Consider the following 22,096-nt stretch of genomic DNA (forward strand, 5'->3'; position numbering starts at 1 on the left):
CAAACCTGGCTTCATTCAGCACCTGAACACTTTCTGAGCACCTGTTATGAGCTTAGCATAGCACAGTGATGGGCAGCTCCAGCCAGAAATGGGCAAGGGTCGCAGCCAAAGGTAGCGGTGTGCTCCCTGGAAGGAACACCAGCAGCCGGAGAAGGAGAAAACAGGTGATTTAGGGTGATATTCAAGGCCGCAGCCCCGTCCTGGGGAGCTCAGCCTCGGCCTTGCAACCCACCCACGAACATCACCGAGTTTACCGTGTGCTCAAACTTGCTCTCACTCACTTCTGTGAGTCACACTAGGGCCACTCACAGGCTGAAATGTCATGGTCACTTCGTCAGCCCCACCCCTTTCATTTCCTGAATCTTTTGAAATAGTCTGGGTCCCGCAAGGCAGCGTCACCTCACTGCCACCAGCCAGCTGGAGAGGTGCTTCCAAAGGCCCCTCAAGGCCACTCCTCTAATTCCCTCCTCAGAGCCGTCCCCGGACTTGGGGATGGATTTCGGGGATACCAAAGGGCTCCCCATGGATCTGCCTTGTTACCACGGCCCTCTGTCCAAGAAAGACTGCGAGACTTTGCTGCTCAAGGATGGGGTGGATGGCAACTTCCTGATAAGGGACAGCGAGTCCATGCCGGGAGTGCTGTGCCTCTGTGTCTCGTGAGTAGTCTCATCTTGCGCGCGCGCACACCCACACCCACACACACACACACACACACACACCTGGAACCTCACACCGAGTATAGTAGAAGCCCAGTGGGAAAGACATTGTATTTCACTCCGACCTTGCAGCCCAGATGAGCAGGATGAGAAACTAGGCTCTGCTTGAAGAGGGCGCAAGGAGCGTGTCCTATCCATCTGTCCACGGTGCGTACACGACCCCAGGAGCCCCTGTGCAGCAGCAGGGGAGGGGTGGGGGCAAAGGGAAGGGCTGCAGGAAGTATGGGGGGCAAAGGGGCATTGCAGAGGCAAGGGGGTGCACGTGAGAAAGGAAGAAAGAGGAAGAAAGAAAAAAGGATTTTCTCATCAGTGCCAGCATATCTAAAGAGGAGGGCTCAGTGTAGAGGTCGGTTTGTTTGCGCTGGCAAAAGGCTAGATGCCCTTCAGGAAACTTTAGTCCGAGAGACGTAAGTTTTCACGTATATTCTGCCGGCTCCACTGGTGATACTTAAAATACGATTTCAAATTTTGTTAGATGGGTAAAGGGCCTCCACATGCATCCTTTCCTTTCATCCTTAGAGTCAGTCAAGGCCAGCAGAAACAGTCACCATCTTCTAGACGAAGGAACAGAGACCGGATTTCTCAAACGCCTTGCTTGTGTTGAAATTTATCTGGCATCTCCAAAGAGTTCAGGCCAGAGTATCAGAGCTCCTCCGCTAAACAAGCTTGTTCAGTCCCGTTTAGAAGGCAATCCTGAACAGCTATCGGTGGGAACCTAACTATCTTCAAGTGTTCTGTTTGGAGAGATCACTGAAATTTTTCTTTTGCCTGTTATAGGAATTAAAACCCAAATGTCTCTATGGATGTGCTTCAGTGCCTCTTAGAATGAGGACAACAGGGGGGCACCTGGGTGAACCGTCTGACTTCGGCTCAGGTCATGATCTCACGGTTCGTGGGTTCAAGCCCCGCATGGGGCTCTGTGCTGACAGCTTGGGGCCTGGAGCCTGCTTCGGATTCTGTGTCTCCCTCTCTCTCTGCCCCTCCCCTGCTCATGCTCTGTCTCTGTCTCTCAAAAATAAATAAACGTTAAGAAAATCGTAAAAAAGAAAAAGAATGAAGACAAAAGGGACTGTCATTACTAACAGAATCGGCAGAGATAGATTTCCTTTTTTATATGATGCCAGGGATGTAGGTAAAAGAAAGATAGCCTTAGGGGTTAGCAGTTTGAGTTTTCAAATTACCAGTGATGACAAGAGTGTATTCATATATTTCTTAGCCATTGGTAATTCTTCTTTTGAGAATTGCCTACTCACATTCCTTTTTAATGTTTATTTATTTATGAGAGAGAGTGCAAATGGGGGAGGGGCAAAGAGAGAGAGGGGGACAGAGGATCCAAACCGGGGTCTGCTCTGACAGCAGCAAGCCCTATGCGGGGCTTGAACTCATGAACAGTGAGATCATGACCTGAGCCGAAGTCGGACGCTCAGAAGACTGAGCCACCCGGGGGGCCCTGAGCAATCACATTCTTTACCCATTTTTAGCTTGAGTTGTTTCTCTGCATTGTTTTTTTCCTGATTTCTATGTATGAAGGCAAAACTTTTTTTTTTTTTTCAAAAAGGACACAGGCACAAAGGAAATCTACAGACCAATTTCAATTTTAATTAATGCCACTTTTCAGTAAACTACTAACAAAACAGAAGCCAGGAACACGTTAGAGGAGAAAGTACACGGTGCTCAAGTCTGGTCCATTCCAAGACGTCAAGGACGGTTCCAGGTCGGGTAAATTATTAGTTTAATGAAATATTAATTAGCCAAAGTTTACGAACGGCATAACTCATTCAGATTTGGTTAAAAGTATTAGGTAAAATTCAGTATCCATCCCTCAACTAAATACACACACATGCACACATGTGTGCGCTTACACACTCCTAACCATACAAAGCCAAATAGGTACTTTCTTCACCAAAGGCTGGCTGAAGCACAGGAAAATTGCAGCTAAAATCATGAATGTAGGAGCACTGGGTGGCTCAGTTGGTTAAGCGTCAGACTCTTGATTTCAGCTCAAGTCGTGATCTCACGGTTCGTGGGATTGAGCCCCGCCGAAGTCCGGCTCGGCACTGACGATGCAGAACTTGTTTGGGATTCTCTCACTCTCTGCCCCTCCCCATCCCCCAATTTTTTTTTTTGAAAACGTATAAAAAGGTAGTGAATCCCAACTATCTATTCAAACACGGTACTAGAGCCTAGGGAGATTCTAACAGGGAATTTGCAATTTTTTTTTTCAAGGAGATCCAAAACACGTAAATGAATTATAAAAGGGCAAAGGATAAATTTAAGAAGAGGCAGTTTTATGCAAATCAAGGGCAGAAAAGATGAACAAGAGGGTCTTTTTAGAGGAGGTGGCATTTGAGCTGGGACTGGAAAGAGTGGGTAAGATTGGATTACAGGGAAGCGGAATGGAAGGCATACCTAGAGGTAGGATGTTTGACAGGGTTCGAGAAAAGTAGCTTAGAAATGGCTTTTGGTAGAGTAGGTTTGGGATGATGTCATGGGGTCTGAAACGAATGACTGTGTAGGTAATGGGGAAGCGCAGATGGTTTCCATGCAGGGAAATGACCAGACTGGAACTCCTCGAACTCCCCCAGCCTAGAATTTTCGGAGCTCCAGTGTGATATGGAAGATGCTCCGAAGCCGACAGGTGATGGCGGTTGAGGGTGTTGTGTCTCTGGATGGGAGATGGCGAGGAACAGGGCAAACAGCAGGAATGGGAAAAGCAGGTGCCAGGGACGTCATAGAGACAGGAAGACCCTGACCCAGACTTCAGGGTAAGTAGTCTATCCTGGGACGTTTATCCGTCGACGTTGTCGACGTTTCTTTTCGACAACTTTGTGGAATATCCAGCTAGCCTGCATATTCATCTAAAGCGAAAGTCTCTAAGAAAGGGAAAAAGAACACTAAATCAAATGATGAGAGAGGAGTACATATTTTTGCCCGTGCCCATGTCCCTGAAAGGCAGACCTATCTCAGGTGCATCAGGCTTAAGGCTCAGGTCAAATGGCCCCCATCTCAATGGCCTTTATCATGATCCCTGTGAAATTTTGTCACCACGCAGATCAGCACTGACCGTTCAATTCTAGTTGTCCAACGGGTGTTGAGAGTCTCTTAGATGCCAGGAGCTATGGTGGGCACTAGATTGGTGCCCTCAACACAGCTCAGAGCCTCGTGGGGAAAATAAAGAAGTAAACGGACACTCAAAGTGTGTGCCGATGACCGGACTCACATTGGGGTGTGTGGGAACTGAGAGCAAAGAGCGACTCACTCATCAAAGTGTGGAGAGCTTTAGTGGAGCAGGTATTTGGAGGATGAATGAATAGAACCTTCACGCATTCATTCAACAAGCATACACTGAGCGCCTCTTATAATGTGTATTCCAGACACAGTTCTAGGAATCGGGAAAATAGCGCTGAATGATACGGGCATCAGTCCTGCCCTTGTGAAAGTACATTCCAGTGAGAGGAGACAATAATGATGAAAACAAAACAGAGTCATAGTACAGTGAGGGATAGAGAGGCTACTTTAGGTTGCCCGACGTGAGCAAAGCCAAAATGGTCTCAAGAATTAGCCTATTTGCCTGTAACTGTGCATTTGGAGCCACCGTGAAGGTCCTTTTTTTTTTTTTTTTTTTTTTTTTGAGAAAGAGAAAGAGAGAACATGTGTATACGTGAACAGGGGAGGAACAGAGAGATCCCACAACCGTGAGATCATGACCTGAGCTGAAATCAAGAGTCTGATGCCCAACCAACTGAGTTACTCAGGTGCCCCATGAAGGTGGTTTCTAGGAGCCAAACATCGTGACAGGCATGTTGTATTTGTTATCTCACTTGCCCTTTGCAAAGCCATTTCTAGTAGGTGACGTTACCCCTAATTTGTGGGAGAAGAAACTAGAAGTGCTTCTTCTTCTTTTTCCCCTTCTCCTTCCTCTCCTTTTCCTTCTTCTCTCCTTTTTCAACTTGTTTATTAAATAGATAATCTCTACCCGCAAGGTGGGGCTCGAACTCATGACTCTGAGACCAAGAGCCACATGCTCCACCTACTGAGCCAGCCGGGTGCCCCAGATACTGGAGTGTCTTATTAGATAACTTGTCCAAGCCCAACTTGCCAACGCGTCAGTATGTTCCTTCTTACCAATGTCCCCAGTGCCCCTGACATATGCTCAAGGTACTCGCCTTGGAATTGTGTTATAAAGTGCCCAAGCCGAGGACCGGAGGTCTTGCCAGCAGACCATGATACGTGGAGTCTTACCATTCTGCTTCCCAACATTGAGGCTGCCCCTTCTTTGCTGTTAGAATGGCAATATGGCAATAGGCCACCTTCCATGCTTTCACAAACCTAAACAAAAATATCTTAGGAAAGTTTCGAACTAAAGGAAGTCACACGAAGAGTTGGCCAAGCAGCACCTAGTACTGACCAGAAAGCGATGTGGTAACTCTAGACAGGAAATGTTACTTGATCGTGTACCCTGATAGAGCTTTCAGGAAGCACCAGCATGCAAAAACACTGCCTCTGTAGTGTGACCCTGTGAGTGTGAGAAGTTGGACGTGGGTCTGCCTTTATAATCAGTAGAGTCAAAGTGGAGTGGCTACGGGGAGAGCCGAGGCTTCCTCTGTGGGTCTGAGGGGAAAGGAGGGACTTTCTGTAGCCGTGGGACGGCTGCCGATGAGAAGAATCCGGGCCCCGACTTACCACATGTCCTCACTGAGGAGAAAGCAGAGATAGAAAGGAGTGGAAGAGCCCCGGGTGGAGGCGGGGGGTGCAGAGAGGGTGTCATTTCTAGCTCCCAGGTTCTGAGATCTTTGGAAAGACTCTAGAGCTCACAAAGGAAAAAAAAGAATTCAAACTTTTTTGGTTATTTTAGAAAAGCCAAATGTGGAGAAAGGTATAAAAAAGAAAGCAGAAATGTTCTCAGTTTCACCACATGGAAATTACCATTTCTGATATTTCAGTACACATGTCTCCAGGCTGCTCTCTATGCATATGCGTGTATAAGGAAATACGTATATGTACACAAATCGTTCATCATACACGAGGGTTTGCACACTGGTTTTTTTCAGTGCATCGTTGGCGTCTTTCCCCATCAAAGAAAGCCAACACACACCATCTTTTCGGGATTGCTGGCTGTTTTGTTGATTGGATATATCATAATTTATACATAATCAGACATTTAGGTTATTTCCATTTTGGTCCGGCGGACCCAATATAATTTGAGACTATTAACATTTTCCAGAATTTAATAGAAATCAAATCATAAAGTAGTAGCCCTTTTTGTCTGACTTCTTTCTTTTTTAAAAAAAATTTTTTTTAAGTTTATTTACTTATTTTGAGAGAGAGAGAGAGCACAAGCAGGGGGGAAGCAGAGAGAGAGAGGGAGAGGACCATAAGAAGGCTTCACGCAGCACAGAGCCCGACGTGGGGCTTGAACTCATGAGCCGTGAGATCACGACCTGAGCCACAATCAAGAGTCAGATGCTTAACGGACTGAGCCATCCAGGCGTCCCCTTGTCTGACTTCTTTCATCCAGAATAATTATTTTGAGATTCATCGGTATAGTTACAAAGTGCATTCTTTTCATTGCTGAGTAGTATCCCATTACCCTATTGGTTTAGCTCATTCGGAACTATTACACCTGAAGTGGCTATGAATATTTGTGACCAAGTCTTGTGGACGTATGGTTTCATTTGTCCCAGGAAAATAAGTGCTGAGTCATATGTTCAATGTGCGTTTATATTTCCAAGAGACTACCATGCTGTCTTCCAAAGTGAATGCACTATTTACATTCCCATGGGCATCATGTGAGTTCTGATTGCTCCACATTCTCACAAACACTTTGCTTGGTCTGCTTTCTAAGTTTAAGCCATATTAGTAAGTGCGGTGGTATTTCATTGTGGTTTTAACGTACGTGTAGCTAATGAATAACGATACTGAGTATTTTTCCATACACTTTTTTGCCATCCATATATCTTTTTGATGACGTATCCATTCAAATATTTTGCCCATGAAATTTTTATTTTCCTATCATTTATTTTCTTAGTCTTGATAATTCTTTACCTATTTTGGTGCAAGTTCTTTATGAGACAGGTGGTTTGTGAATATTTTCTCCCATTTTGTGGCTTGTCTTTTTATCTTCTTTAACCAGTGTATTTCAAAGAACAGAGATCCTTAATTTTAATGAGGCCAAATTTTATTAGTTTTTTCTTTTGAGGACCACAATTTTCGTGTGTATGTAATAAATCCTTGCCTAACTAATTTCCCAAAGGTTTTCTCCTTTGTTTTCATCTAGGTTTTAATAGTGTCAGCTTTTGCATTTACTGCAGCCCATACTGATTTAATTTTTGTATCTGGGGTAAGGTTAGGGTTGGAGTTCATTAGGTATGGCTACCTCACTGTTCCAGCTCCTTTGTTGAAAAGATTATCTTTTCTTCTCATGAATTGCTTTGATGTCTTTGTTAAAAAAAAAAATCTATTGACCATGTAAGTTTGGATCTGTTGATCTATTGATCTTTTTTCTATCTTTATGCAAATTCTATATTGTGTTGATGACTTTCTTTTTATAATAAGTTTTGAAATCACGTAGTGTAAGTCCCCAACTTTTTCAAGGTACATATTTTAGACTCAGCTTTTCAGCTACCACCAAAAAGAGCCTGATGGGATTTAGGTTGAGATTGCATGAACCTATCCATCAATTAGGGGAGAACTGACATGGAAACTTACATGTATACTTCTGACCCACGAACATAGTTTAATATCTCCATTTATTTAAGTCTTAAAATTTCTCTCAGAAATGTTTTGTAACAGGTCTTGTATATCTCTTGTCAATTTCATCCCTAAGATTTCGTCTTTTTGTGTTGTTTGACATGATGTTACTTTAATTTCACATTCCACTTATTCAATACAAGTCAATAAAAATATAGTTGACTTCTGTATATTGATCTTGTATCCTGCCGCCTTGTCGAACTCACTCGCTAGCCTGGTGGCTTCTTTGTAGCGCTCATGTGATTTTCCCTATGCCATCTGCAATTAAAGATGGGCGTACTTCTTCCATTTGAATCTTCCCATTCCATTTCTTTCCTTGCCTTAGGCACTAGCTAGGACTTCCACAGCAACGCAGAATAGAAGTGACAAGTGCCAAAATCCTTGTCATCTCCTGATCTTTGGGTAAAAGTATTCAGTCTTTTACCATTGTGATTTTAGTTCTTCTCTTCCTAGTAAGGTTGAGAGTTTTTATTAGAAATGTATATCAAAGTTTGTCAAATGCTTTTTCTGCATTGATTGAGAGTCATATTTAGTCTGTTAATTTCTCTCTCTTTTTTTTTTTCTTTAAGATTCTACATATACGTGATACTGTACAATATTTGTCTTTCTCTGTCTGGCTTATTTCACTTAGCATAATGCCCTTAAGGCCCATCCATGTTGTTACAGATGGCAGTGTTTCCTTCCTTCTCATGGTTGAAAAATATTCCATTGTATGTGTGTGTATATATATATATATATATATATACATGTGTGTGTGTATATATATATACACACACATACACCACATCTTTACCCGTTTATCTGTTGATGGACACTTAGGTTGTTTCCATATCTTGGTACTGTGAATAATGCTTCATTAAAAATGGAAGTACAGATATCTCTTCAACATACTGATTTCATTCAGTTTGGATACCCAGAAGTGGGATTGCTAGACCATATGGTAGTTTCATTTTTACGTTTTCATGGAATCTTCTTACTGATTCCTAAATAGTAGCTGCACCAGCTCACATTTCCACCAACAACACACAAAGCTTACCTTTTCTCCACATCCGTGACAACACTTATTATCTCTTGGCTTTTTGATGATAACCATCTGACAGGCGTGCGATGGTATCTCATCGTGGTTTTGATTTGTATTTCCCTGATGATGAGTGATGCTGAGCACTTTTCACGTACCTGTTGGCCATTTGTATATCTTCTTGGGAAAAATGCCTATGTAGTTCTCCCCATTTTTAAAATCAGATTACTTGTTTGTTGCTATTGTATGAGTTCTTTATATATTTTGGATATTAGCCCCTTAGCATACATATAATTTGCAAATATTTTCTCCTATTCAGTAGTTTGCCTTTTCACTTTGTTGTTGGTTTCCTTTGCTGTGCAGAGCTTTGTAGTTCAAAGTAGTCCCACTTGTTTATTTTACTTTTGTTGTCTTTGTGTTCAGTGTCACAAAAATCTTTGCCAATACTGATGCCAAGGAGTGTATCCCTTTTGGTTTCTTCTGGGAGCTAATCAACCAATATTCATTAATTTTCAAATATTAAAACAACCTTGAAATTAATCCTGACATAAATCCCATTTGATTACTATGTGGAGTCTTTTGTATACATTGGTTAATTTGATTTGCCAACATTTTGGTAAGAATTACTGAATCTATGTCATGGGGAATATAATCTGTACCTTAACTTTAAAAACATGTCTATAAATGGTTTTCATATCAGAGAAATGCTAGCCTCACAATATAAATTAGGAGTAGTCTCTTTAATTTTCTGAAGAGTTTATTTACAATTGGTATTATTCCTTTCTTAAATGTTCAGTAGAATGTATCAGTAAAGTCATCTGGGCCTAGAATTTTCTTTGTGGGAAAGTTTTTAAGTACCAATTCAAATTCTTTAATAGGTACAGGGTTATTCAGTCTATTTTTTTGAGTGAGGTCTGTTACTTTGTGTTACCAAGTAAGTTGTGCATTTCACTGATGTCAAATGAAACTTTAATATATTTTTTGAATGTTTATTTATTTTGGGGGGGGTGAGGGGGAAGAGGCAGAGAGAGAGAGAGAGAGAGAGATAATCCCAAGCAGGCTCCACGCTCAGCATGGAGCCCAATGTGGGGCTCAATCACATGACCCCGAGGTCATGACCTGAGCCGAAATCAAGAGTCAGACGCTTAACCAACTGAACCACCCAGCTGCCCGTGAAACTTCATTATTATTATTTACCCTTTGAGAGAATAACTTTCTCTTTTGTTTATTTTCTGTACTGTTTTTTTTTTCCCCCATTTGTATTTCAATGGTTTCTTCATTTCACTTTTGGTAGTTTCTGTCATGTCACTTTACCTCCAAGTTCACGAATTAATTTTTTCTGCAACATGAAATTTGCTGCTAATCCCATTCAGCATATTCTACATCTTAGACAATGCAGCTTTTACCTCTAGTATTTTAATTTGGGTGTCTCTATGTTCCATGTTTCTGCATAACAAGCTCTATCTTTCTTCTAGATTCCTGAGCATCTGAGATAATCTCAATAACAATATTAATGTCCTTGTCTACCCAGGTAGGGCCTTATGGTCTCCCTCAATTGATGAGCTAGAGGTAGAAGTCCAGGAAGTCTGTTGTGCCTAGAACTCATGGGGGAGAATGCAGAAGAGGAGAGAGACACATGGAGAAAGATCTGCAGATCTGCCGATCATCCAGGGATCTGCAGAAATCTCAAATCTTCAGCTTAGTGGTGAATAGCTCATCCACATGAGGAAGGTACCCACAGCCAGGTTAAAAAAAAAATCACTCAAAAGAAGCCAATAGAAAAATCTCTGGGACTCTCATTAGTCTGCAAATGCGTGTGTTCTCACCAGACAGAGTAGAAACTCTCATAGTTCATGGACATCAGTTAGGATATTGACTCGTAGTGGGATAGAATCGCACAGGTATAAAACTGGTTTTGAGCATACTGGATTTGAAACACCTAGTGGACATTTAAGAGATGTTAAGTAGTTGAATAAGTGAGTGGAGTTCAGGGCAGGTTGGAGCTAGGGATGCCAATTAAAATATAATTTGAGGGGCGCCTGGGTGTCTCAGTTGAGCATCTGACTTCAGCTGAGGTCACGATCTCACGGTTCAACCCCCGCGTTCAGCTCTATGCTGACGGCTCAGAGCCTGGAGCCTGCTTCAGATTCTGTGTTTCCCTTTCTCTCTGCCCCTCCCACTCTCATGCTTTGTCTCTCTCTCTCAAAAATAGACACTCAAAAAATAATATATAATTTGATAAGAATTGTTATTTTTTACAATACTTAATCTTTCCATTCAAAAACATTGCCACTCGTGTCTCTTAGTAAGATTTCTTCATATAGGCTTGGCACATTTCTTGCTAAGATAATTCAATGCAGGGGCACCCGGGCGGCTCAGTCGGTTAAACATCTGACTTTGGCTCAGGTCACGATCTTGCAGTTCATGGGTTTGTGCTGACAGCTCAGAGCCTGGAGCCTGCTTCGGATACTGTGTCTCCCTCTCTCTCTGCCCCTGCCCTGTTCACGCTTTCTCTCTCTCTCAAAAATAAACATAAAAATTAAAAAAAAAAGATAATTCAATGCAACTCAACAAATATTCACTGAGCGTAACTATGGGGCAGGCAAAGTGCAGGAGTGAGCAAAGCAGACATGAGTCTGGCCTTTCGGAGCTCACAGCCAAGTGTGAGGTGCAGGGGAGGAAATGAGTAATTGAAATTCAGTATGATCAGAGGTATATTTGACCAGTAAAGGACAACTTTTCTCAAAGTTTCCCCTCCTTCCCCCTGATGGAGCACCCCACCCAAGGCGCTCCACCTAAAGCAATCAGTGCCCTGAATCATCAACTCAGCTGCCTTGCACCACCAGGTCTTTGAGCAAAGCTTTGGATGGCAAAGATGACATGTGGCTGCTTGGCTGCTATGAGCTTAGTGAGGATATTATGATATCAGTTACTGTAGCTTTAAGAGACTTGAGAAGGGGTAAGACAGGAATCTGCCAAGTGCACCCCAACAGCCATTGCCCCTCTTTGGTCCCTGTGGACATCAGCAGGTAGGCACCTCTACCCCTTTCCCATCCCAGCACAGGGGGAGAAATCGGGAGACCAATTTTTATACTATATTCATTTTAGGTCTTTTTTTTTTTTAAGTTTATTTATTCATTTTGAGACAGAGAGAGAGCGCGCATGTGTGAACGGGGGAGGGGCAGAGAGAGGTGGGGGAGAGAGAATCCCAAGCAGGCCCCACGCTGTCAGTGCAGAGCTCGACTCGGGGCTCCATCTCACCAGCCATGAGATCATGACCTGAGCTGAGGTCAAAGTCCGACGCTTAACTGACCAAGCCACCCAGGCGCCCCTGGGTCCGTTTCTTCGAAGCACAACTTTTTTTCTGATGACTGAAAAAAGTAAATCCTTCCTGAAAGAGAATCACTAGAGAATAAAAACATAGCCTTTACTGCAAAATAGTGTACTTCAAAAGGGCCGAGGATGTCACACTGCCAGAATGGCTAAAATCAAAAACACAGAAAACAAGGGTTGGGGAGGATATGGAGAAAAAGGAACTCTTGTGCACCATTGGTGAGCATGTGAACTGGTGCAGCCACTGTGGAAGACAGTCTGGACGTTCCTCAAAAAATGTAAAATAGAACCGTCCTGTGATCCAGTAATTTCATTATTGGGTATTTACCCCCCCAAAATATGAAAATACTGTGTATACACACACACACACACACACACACACACACAGTGGGACTTTATTCGGCCAAAAGAAAAGAATGAAATCTTGCCACAACGCGGATGGAGGTAGAGTGTATAATGCCAGGTGAGATAAGTCAGCCAGAGAAAGACAAATATCCTATGACTTCACTCATATGCGGAATTTAGGAAACAAACCAACAAAGGAAAAAAAAACCCAAATCAAAAAACAGACTCTGAACTATAGAGAAGAAACATGGTTACTGGAGGGGAGATGGGGGAGCGGATGGGGCAGAGAGGTGAAAGGGATACAGAGGACACGGTTGGTCGTGACGAGCACTGAGTAACGGATTGAAGTGTTGAATCACCATATTGCACACCTGAAACAAACACAACCCTGTGCGTTCACTACCCTGGAAGGAAAATTGAGCCCCTTTTTGACTGTTGGTTTGTTTTTGTGTTGGGATAAAGTCTGTTTCAGAGTAGTCAGTAAGCGTGCAGAATCTTAGCTAACCCCTGACATTCAGAAGGGCTTGAAGAACAAACTCTGCTTTCAGGAAAAAGGTATCAGCTCCTACGAGGATCCAAAATGTCCAAAACAGATTTGTTTGAAGTTGCAGAGCAAGAGAGGAGATTGTTTGAAGGTGAAAAAAATCAAAGGAAAGTGGTCAGAGTGAGCGTAAACTTACCCCAACTACTGTCAACAGATAAGGCTCTTCCGACAGATGGAAGTGTTTGCATAAAAAAATCCTCAGAAGCCAGTGATGACCCCAGTGATTCACCCCCCTCCCTGTCTTCTTCCCTGCCCCTCCCTTCATCCTCACCTCTCCTTTTCCCCATTTGCACCTCAAAATTTCACTAAAAATAGCTATTTTACTTTACACTTTTCATTATTAATTTAAATTTAATGAGGTTTACGGAGTGTTTGATTTGTTATTTTTGGGACACTATATGCTAATTAATTTCATCTAATGATGGTTTGCATTAGAAAATTGGTATTTATTTTATGTCTTGTCATTAGTTTTACACTTTGACCTAATATTTTATCATATATTTATGATTTTCTTTGATTGTAAATGTGTTTAAATGTATTACATATTTAGTTTCTATGATCTTTGCTTTTTAGTAAATAATAAGATATTGGCATTGTCAGTTTTGTGTCAATATTACCAATCTCGAAAGGTACACATCGAGGCTTATAGAGTGTATGCAGTTCAGCTTTACTAGATTTTGCCAAATTGTTCTCCAAGACATCAGTATCTAATTACATCCCATTGGTTGTATGTAAAACTTTCTATAGCTTCACATAACAGCCAATATTTTCCATTAGTAAACTCATATGTCTTTACCAGTTTGGTGTGAAATGATATCTAATTGTGGTTCGTATTTGTATTTCCCTGATTGAGAGTGAAGTGAAGCATCTTTTCCTATGTTTATTGGACATTTTGTTTGCCTTTTTCTTACGGTAAATCAGTGTTCTTATTACATACTAGTGCTGCAATATCTTTTCCCAGTTTGCAGACTTTTTTGCTTTGCTAATGTATTTTGATAATTAGGAATTTTGATTTAAGTAATTAAATTTTTTGAGGGAAAGCATGTGCTTGCATGTCACCGTGTGTGAGTGGGGGAGGGGCAGAGGGGGAGAGAGAGAGAGAGAGAGAGAGAGAGAGAGAGAGAGACCCAAGCAGGCTCCATGCTGTCAGCGCAGAGCCCAAGGTGGGGCTCGATCCCATGAATTGTGAGATTATGACCGAAGCCAAAATCAAGAGTTGGACACTTAACAAACTGAACCACCCAGGTGCCCCAAGAAATTTTAATTTGAATATAGTGAGTTCATTAATCTTTCTTAAGGCTTATACTTTTTGTGATGGAAAGAAACTTCTTCCTTAACAAGTCACTAAGTTGTTCCTTCATATTTATTTCTCCTAAGGTCACTGTTTTGTTTTTTCACAGTTAGGTCTTCAATTAGCATGTGAAGTAGGTGGGGTACCTGGGTGGCTTAGTAGGTCAAGCTCCCAACCTCAGCTCAGGTCATGATCTCACGGTTTGTGGGTTCGAGCCCTGCATCGGGCTCTGTGCTGACAGCTTGGAGCCTGGAACCTGCTTCGGATTCTGTGTCTCCCTCTCTCTCTGCCCCTCCCCCACTAGTGCTCTGTGACTCTCTCTCTCTTTCCCCAAAATAAATAAACATTAAAAAAAAAAGAGTGTGAAGTAGGGTCCACTTTTACTTGTTTACATGTGAGAACATCACCGTCACCATTTAACAACTAGCCTGTCCCCTCCTCACTGCTCTGTTGTGCCAACCCTATCATAGACCAAGTTTTCAGACATATGTGGATCTGTTTCTGGGCTCTCTATTTTATTCCATTAATATCTTTTCTACCCTCGAATCAGTTCCTCGCTGTCTTAATTATAGCTCTATAAGAAGACATGAGATGTGTTAAGACAGAAACACGCCCTGCCGTCCCTTCACACGCAGCAATCTTATTTTTCTTATTCAACATTGACCAGATTTGGGGCACCTGGCTGGCTTGGTCGGAAGAGCATGAGACTCTTGATCTCGGGGTTGTGAGTTTGAGCCCCATGTTGGGTATAGAGATTACTTAAAAGTAAAAAAAATTTTTAAATAAATTGACCATATTTTTGTGCAGAGGAGGGACATAGCCTGACTCACATTTTTTTTTTTTGCACAAAAATTCAAGGCATTTGTTAAATATTAGAAGATATAAGAGTCAATGACAATTGCTACTTGACGATTGAAATCAAAATCATCTTGGTGCAAATAGATGACAAATATTTTTGCTATTTATCTGTATAGGAAAATCTTTTGAACAAGTAGAAAAAGTTAATAAATCTCTATAATTAAAACAACACATCTGACTCACAGTTTTTAAAAGGGCCACCCTAGCTGTGGAAAGAATAAGAATTAATGACATCAGGGAGAGGGAGGAAGAAATTTCTAGATCTATGTCCTTGAATAGATGAAAATGGATGGCATCCAGTGGAAGTAAGAGGGATTAGTTCCAGAGTAACATGCAAGGTTCAGGCATGGTAATTAAGGCAGAGTAGGTGACCGCACAGGCTAATAGCTGTGGCAATTCAGAGACTGGCGGTTTCCTTCTGATTGCTTGAATCTCTACGAAGTCATCAGTTAAGCGTGAGGTGTTCAGGGTTTAAGAAGAAAGGAGACAACGTAGAATCACTATTGAGGGAATAGGGAAGGAAATGCTTGCCTCGGGTGGGGGCACTAAGAGCCCATTGGAGTTCTGTGGTCATTAATTCAAAGTGAGACCAGTCAGCATGCCAAGGGTGACAACAGTGAAAAGTGGTAGAGCCAATAGATTGGAGGCTCTATGGTCAAGGGATTGATGGGGTCAGTGAATGGAGGAAAGGGTCTAGAAGTGGGAGCAAGAGAGTGGGATGTGTGAAGGTCACATTACAAAGGGTTACGGTTAGTGGCAATCACAAGCTCAAGGTTGAAAGCAGGGCTGGCTTCATGGCTTGCCACCCACACAGTTGCACAAAGCCCCCCCGTTCACAGGGCCCTGCACTTGGTTTAATGCTCTGCTGTCGCCATGTTGAAATTCCTAACCATTTTTTAACAAGGGGTCTTGCATTTTGATGTTGCCCTGGGCCCCCCAGTCCTGGTTGTTGGACATAGGAGCGCGTGGCTGATGTAGGTGGAAGGTGAGGCCCCTGGAGAAGAGCTGAAGGAGGTGAGAAACTGGAATGTCTCAGGGGAATGTACGTGTGGACTACAATCATGGAGGCTGAGGCAGGAATAGCACTGAAGACAGTGACGATGGGCTAAGAGCTAGGCCGTGCCATGGAGAATCGAGTGGCAGTAAGCCGGGGCACGACATGCCACAGCAGGGAGGGGCAATAGGTAGGCAACATAATCTAATGATGTGAACCTCAAAGCTGAGGGTTTGGAGGAAGGAGGGAAACAGCTGAGAACCGGGACACGGGTGTCCCCCTCAGGCCCTGCAGGGGGAGGGCTTTGGGAGAAAGAAGCAGCCTTGTAGACGAGGCAGGGGGGGCCATGTCCTGGGGCAAAGCAAGGTTTCCTTTAGAGCAAGGTGGACGGGGATGATTAAAGACTGGGGTTCTTGTAATGATGACAGCAGGGACAAAAGGCATGATGAGATTAGGCCAGGGGACTGAAGGCAGAGAGTAGAGGCAAGACTGTAAGCTTTGGAGCTAAAGAAGGGGCTCCCCCGTCACCATCGGTGATGGGGCGAAGGCCTAGGATAAACCTGGTCTTTTTATGTATCTTTAGTATAAATGTATGCTGGAAGAACCATGTTTCTTTGATAAGTTTTTAAGTGGCATTTATAAAATAACAGGGGCACCAGGGTGGCTCAGTCGGTTAAGCGTCCAGCTTTGGCCCAGGTCATGATCTCATGGTTCCTGTGCCATCAGCACAGAGCTCGCTTTGGATCTTCTCTCCCCCCACCTCTCTCTGCCCCTTCTCCGCTCACGTGCTTTCTCTCTCTCTCTCAAAAATAACAAATTTAAAAATAATAATAATTAGAACAGAGGGTATTAAAAAAATAAGTTTTTACGTTTACCCAAAGACTCTATAGTCATATAAAGTATATGCTCTGTAATCTCTTAGTGAATTTTTTCCCCTAAACATTCCAAAATCAATGCAGGTAGGTATCACAAGTTCAAAAAGTCCATTTCTTTGCAAAGCAATGTGGCAACATGGCTCGTTATTTCATTTAAAATGCTAAGGGGGCCCGAGTGACTCGGTTAAGTGTCTGACTTCGGCTCAGGTCATGATCTCACAGCTCGTGAGTTCGAGCCCCACGTTGAGCTCTGTGCTGACAGCTCAGAGCCTGGAGCCTGCTTCAGATTCTGTGTCCCCCTCTCTCCTGACCTTCCCCTGCTCACACTCTGTCTCTCTCTCCTCAAAAATAAATAAACATCAAAAAAAAATTTTAAAGTGCTTTGCAAAGAAAAAGATCAAATTTGAGCAATGTCTGTCTTTACAACTTGAAGTCTATGGCTTTCGGACTAGTTAACGTAGAAACTCCATTTGCTTTACTCTTTCACATTCCTCTGGTGGAGATTGTCTTAGCTCATAATACAACAGTGTAATTAAAAATGAAGTCATTTAAGAACTTAACATTTGATAGTTGGGTCTCTAAGGACTGGGTGATCAACCAAATGCAACGTATGGACCTCGTTTGGATCCTAATTTGAACGATACCTCCGTGAAAAGGAATATTTGAGACCTCTTCCCAGATGTGCGATACCTTATCACATGTGGACAAGGACTCATGTGAAATGTTGTGTTGCTTCCCATGTGATCTGGGGACACCCACTGGCTTATTCCGGCCTCAGGAAACCCCACAAAAAGGATTGGGATTTGAAGTCAACTGCCAAAGCCTTCAGACAAACAGTGATAAAGTCTTCTGTAAAAAGCTTCTGTTAACGCTCTAAGTAGCTTTCTAAATTCTCAATTCAGTCCAATGATTCTTTGGCACAGGTGCAAAGTGGTGGTGTGAGAGTCATCAGATAATTTGAACCTCATGTCAATGCCTTTAATCTCTCACTCCCTCTTTACTTTTTAAACAAATGTTTATTCATTTTTTAATATATAATTTATTGTTAAATCGGTTCCATAAAACACCCTGTTTATTCATTTTTGAGAGAGGGAGAGCATGAGCAGGGGAGGGTCAGAGAGAGGGTGGGGGGGACAGAGGATCCAAAGTGGGCTCTGTGCTGTCAGTAGTGCGCCAGATTTGGGGCTCGAACTCATGAACCCTGAGATCACAACCTGAGCTGAAGTCAGACACTCAGCCAACTGAGCCACCCAGGCATCCCTTTTTTTTTTTTTTTTTTTTACATTTTAATGTTTGTGTGGGATCAGAACACGTTGAACGGTTGGTAGAAACATTTAACGTATGCATTTTTCTCCTGGAAAGCTATTGTTAATTTGACACTTTACATTGATGGCATCTTGGAGTTGCAGAAATACGGTAATGTTTGTATGCTATATCTTGCTTTGGAAATTGTTAGATTGGGTCTGTTGTGTAGATTCTGGTTAGATTACTTAGCCAGTGGCACCAATCCCAACGAAGAACAAAAGCACAGCATGTCACCTCCCTGGACAGAACTCTCAACGTTCTGTTTTAATTAACACTAACTATCTCTGTCGAGGTCAATGACACATCGTTTGGCAAACAGTACAGGAAAACAGCTCAATGGCATTTTGTATGTTGCGCCAACTTAGAGCTAAGTGAAAAAAACTAGAGCGAAGTACCAAGACCATGGAAATAGAAAATTCCCTCTCCTTACCCTCTTGGCCACAAGCCCTGACGTCCACCAGCAGAATTAGGGTCCCCATTTCCAAACCTTTGTCTCTTTCAAATTCCCACAGATGAGAATGCCTGAAAATGATCGGTTTCTTTTTAGGACCCAAGAATGCCAAAGGCACTGCACGCATAATAGAGAGGTATATGCTACCCGGATTTGCCTATGAGAACCTTATGTTGGGGTGCCTGGTGGCTCAGTCGGTTGAACGTCTGAGTCTTGATTTCCGCTCAGGCCATGATTCAGAACCTGCTTGGGATTCTCTCTCCCTCTCTCTCTGCCCCTCCCATACTCTCTCCCTCTCTCTCTCTCTCTCACAAAATAAATAAATTAACTTAGAAAAAAAAGAATATAATGATTCACACAGTTATCTTCCCACAGGTTTAAAAATTTCGTCTACACATACCGAATCTTCAAAGAGAGACGTGGGTTTTACAACATACAGGTAAGAACGTACCAGAACTGCTGTAAAAGCAGCAACAAAAGGTGGGGAGAAGAATCTGAGATCATCTCTTGAACCTGAGATGTGGCCACGTAGAGGCATTTTAAAAAGGGAAGCCACATGCAGAGTTTGAGTCAAACTCAATAGTTTGACTCAATTGAGTCAAACTCAATAGTTAACCCTGTCTTTCTCTGAGGGAAATAGGGAGAATTTTTGAATAATCAAGGCTGTTATTCAGACCCGTAGAGGTATGCATGACTCTGGATCCCCCAGGGTCAAATGCACCAGCCTGGACTCCATACGGGACCACTGTCCAATTAGAAGACGACGACGCAATGACCAGGGCGGGATGCAATGGGAAGGTGGGGAGAGGTCTGAATGTTTAGGAAGCCGTGTGAGCTCCATGGTTATAGGAAAATATAAGGGGGCATCAGTGGACTAGCAGTCTTGGGGGTTTCTTTAATTTTTCTGGTTTACTGAGCACTAAGCAGAAAAAAACCTTTTTTTTTTTGAAATGAGTTCTCTGGCTTAGGAAGTAGAGTATAATAAATTTAACTGAATCTTCACTAACAGGGAATCCTGAAATAATCTTTTTGAAGCACTTGCAGACAAGATTAAGCAGATCTTTTTACTGCAAAATATCTCAGAATCTTCAATATGTTAATGTTCGTTGTGCATATTTAAAAGAAATTAGAATATGCAGTGATCCTCAAGCACACACACATATCACACACACGTATATAGCCATATCCATATGTGTGTGTGTGTGTGTGTGTGTGCATACATGTAATTTTTCATTTCCCTACAAAGGACATTATTAAGGCAATTGACAAAATTTGAATAAGGTCTGTACTACATCAAGGTTAATTTCCTCATTTTATTTATTTATTTATTTATTTATTTTTTTCAGCGTTTATTTTTAGTTTTGGGACAGAGAGAGACAGAGCATGAACGGGGGAGGGGCAGAGAGAGAGGGAGACACAGAATCGGAAACAGGCTCCAGGCTCTGAGCCATCAGCCCCGAGCCTGACGCGGGGCTCGAACTCACGGACCGCGAGATCGTGACCTGGCTGAAGTCCGACGCTTAACTGACTGCGCCACCCAGGCGCCCCTAATTTCCTCATTTTAATCATTGTAGTGTGGATATGTAATGTCCTTGCTTTTTTTGGAAATATTGAAGCATTTAGGGTTAAAGAGCTATCGTGTTTGCACTCAATCTCAAAAAAAATATATATATATGTATCGCTATATATGCACATATATCTATACACATTTAGAAAGAGAAAACGAAAAGCAAATATATACAATAAAACGTTAACCTTTGAGGGGTAGGTGAAGGATATATATATACAGATTTTAAAAAGAGTTTTGCAACTTTCCTTCAAGTCTGAGATTATTTCAAAATAAAATGTGTTCTAAAGAGCAACTTATATTAAAACTTTTTTTCTTTGTTGTCCATGCTTTGGGAGATTGTGATAATTCCTTAATACCATATTTTGTCTCTTGTCTGGACAAAGCAGAGAGGCACGGAAATCAGTTATAACTCAGATACAGGAGGCATCTCACTGAGGGGTAGCAAAACTCTCAGGGGCCTGTAGTGAGTGGATGGGGGCTTGGGTTGAAGTGACGGCCTTATATGGAACTTCCCTGCAGTCTGCTGCAAAGTCTGCCAGAATCTCTGATGAAGGTTAACCACACCACACGTCAGAGAAACTTCTGGTCACCACACCCGTCTGCAGTCTGACATGGAGCCATCTGAGAACCACAGTGATCATCAAGAAAACCATGAACATAGGACGAGGGAAGGACAAATAAGATAAAAACAGAGAGGGAGACAAACCATAAGAGACTCCTAAATACAGAGAACAAACCGAGGGTTGCCGGAGGGGCGTTGGGTGGGGGGACGGGTTACATGGGCCGGCCCTTGTTGGGATGAGCACTCGGTGTTCTAAGTAAGTGAGGAATCACTAAGTTCTATTCCTGAAATCATTATTATGCTATATGTTAACTAACTTGGATTTAAATTAAAAAAAAAAATTAAAATTAAATTTAAATTTAAATTAAAAAAAAGGAGAAAACACACACAAGTCACCGTGTCTGACATCGGCTCCCAGAGGGGTACCCTGTGTGGTACCCCAGACAACTTGCTGAGGTTGGGGCTCACTGCAGACCGAGGCGGGACGCCTCAGTCATTATTCCCTTTACTCACAGTAGCTCAAGTCAGAGGCCGGTCTTAAAAACAAAGGTTTCTGTGTATTTCCATTGCTGTGAGCTCTTTTTTCTTTTTCTTCTTCTTTTTTAATGTTTTTAAATTTATTGAGAGAGAGAGAGAGAATGCACGGGGGAGGGGCAGACACAGGGAGAGAGAGAGTCCCAAGCAGGTGTGGAGCCCGTTTCAGGGCTCGAACTCACAAACCGTGAGATCATGACCTGAGCCGAAATCAAGAGTCAGGCGCTTAACCCGCTGAGTCCCCCTGGGGGGCCCCCATCGGGGTGAGCTCTGAAGCTTGAACCGCCAGCCACTTATTTTCAGTTTGCCAGCTCAGAGGTAGCCCTGAAAACCACATCTTTGAGAAGTATCACATTTCACTCACAGTTGAAGGTGACGAGCCATCTCCTTCTTGTATCTTGGCAGACCGTGGAAGGCGCTCCCAAGAAGATCTTTCCAGACCTAAAGGAATTGATCTCGGCATTTGAGAAACCAAATCAAGGGCTGGTGGTCCACCTTGTACGGCCAATAAAGAAAACCAGCTCCCGCCTGAGATGGAGACGGTCACAGATAAAGTTGGATAATATTTACGGTAAAAACCCTTAACGGGGGGGGTCCAGAAGGAACCTTATAGTCCCGTTTCTTCCACTGGCCGACTTTGCCCCATGACCTTGTGCGAACCACCGTTCGGGGAAGGGACGGACAAGCAGGCAAAATTTTCAGATGAGAAAATCGCTCCAAGGCCCTCTCCAAGGCTCATACTGTCACATTCTGCTCAATAAGTGCTAGGGGACGAGTGATTTCAGATACATCCCTAAAGGAACGGAAACATGGCGGAACATGAGAGATGGTCAGTAAACCTAAGTGCCGAGAATCCACGCTGAGGCCTCTCAAATTGTTACCATGAACAGCCGCAACGACTCTCTTACCCCCACCTTGAACCTGCTCTCAGAAAATAATCTCTCTTGTCA

General features: G+C 42.8%; 1 protein-coding gene across 1 annotated transcript; it reads left to right on the plus strand.

Annotated features, from left to right (window-relative positions):
• Positions 1 to 405: 405 nt before the first annotated feature.
• On the plus strand, positions 406 to 21,731 carry SH2D1B (SH2 domain containing 1B). Its single transcript, XM_043568067.1, has 3 exons — positions 406 to 656; positions 18,856 to 18,919; positions 21,552 to 21,731. Exons 1-3 carry the CDS (start codon positions 493 to 495, stop codon positions 21,729 to 21,731), a joined length of 408 nt encoding a protein of 135 aa, XP_043424002.1. The 5' UTR covers positions 406 to 492.
• The last annotated feature ends 365 nt before the right edge of the window (positions 21,732 to 22,096 follow it).

The sequence above is a fragment of the Prionailurus bengalensis genome, chromosome E4, assembly GCF_016509475.1.
Source record: "Prionailurus bengalensis isolate Pbe53 chromosome E4, Fcat_Pben_1.1_paternal_pri, whole genome shotgun sequence".
Taxonomy (NCBI): Eukaryota; Metazoa; Chordata; class Mammalia; order Carnivora; family Felidae; genus Prionailurus; species Prionailurus bengalensis.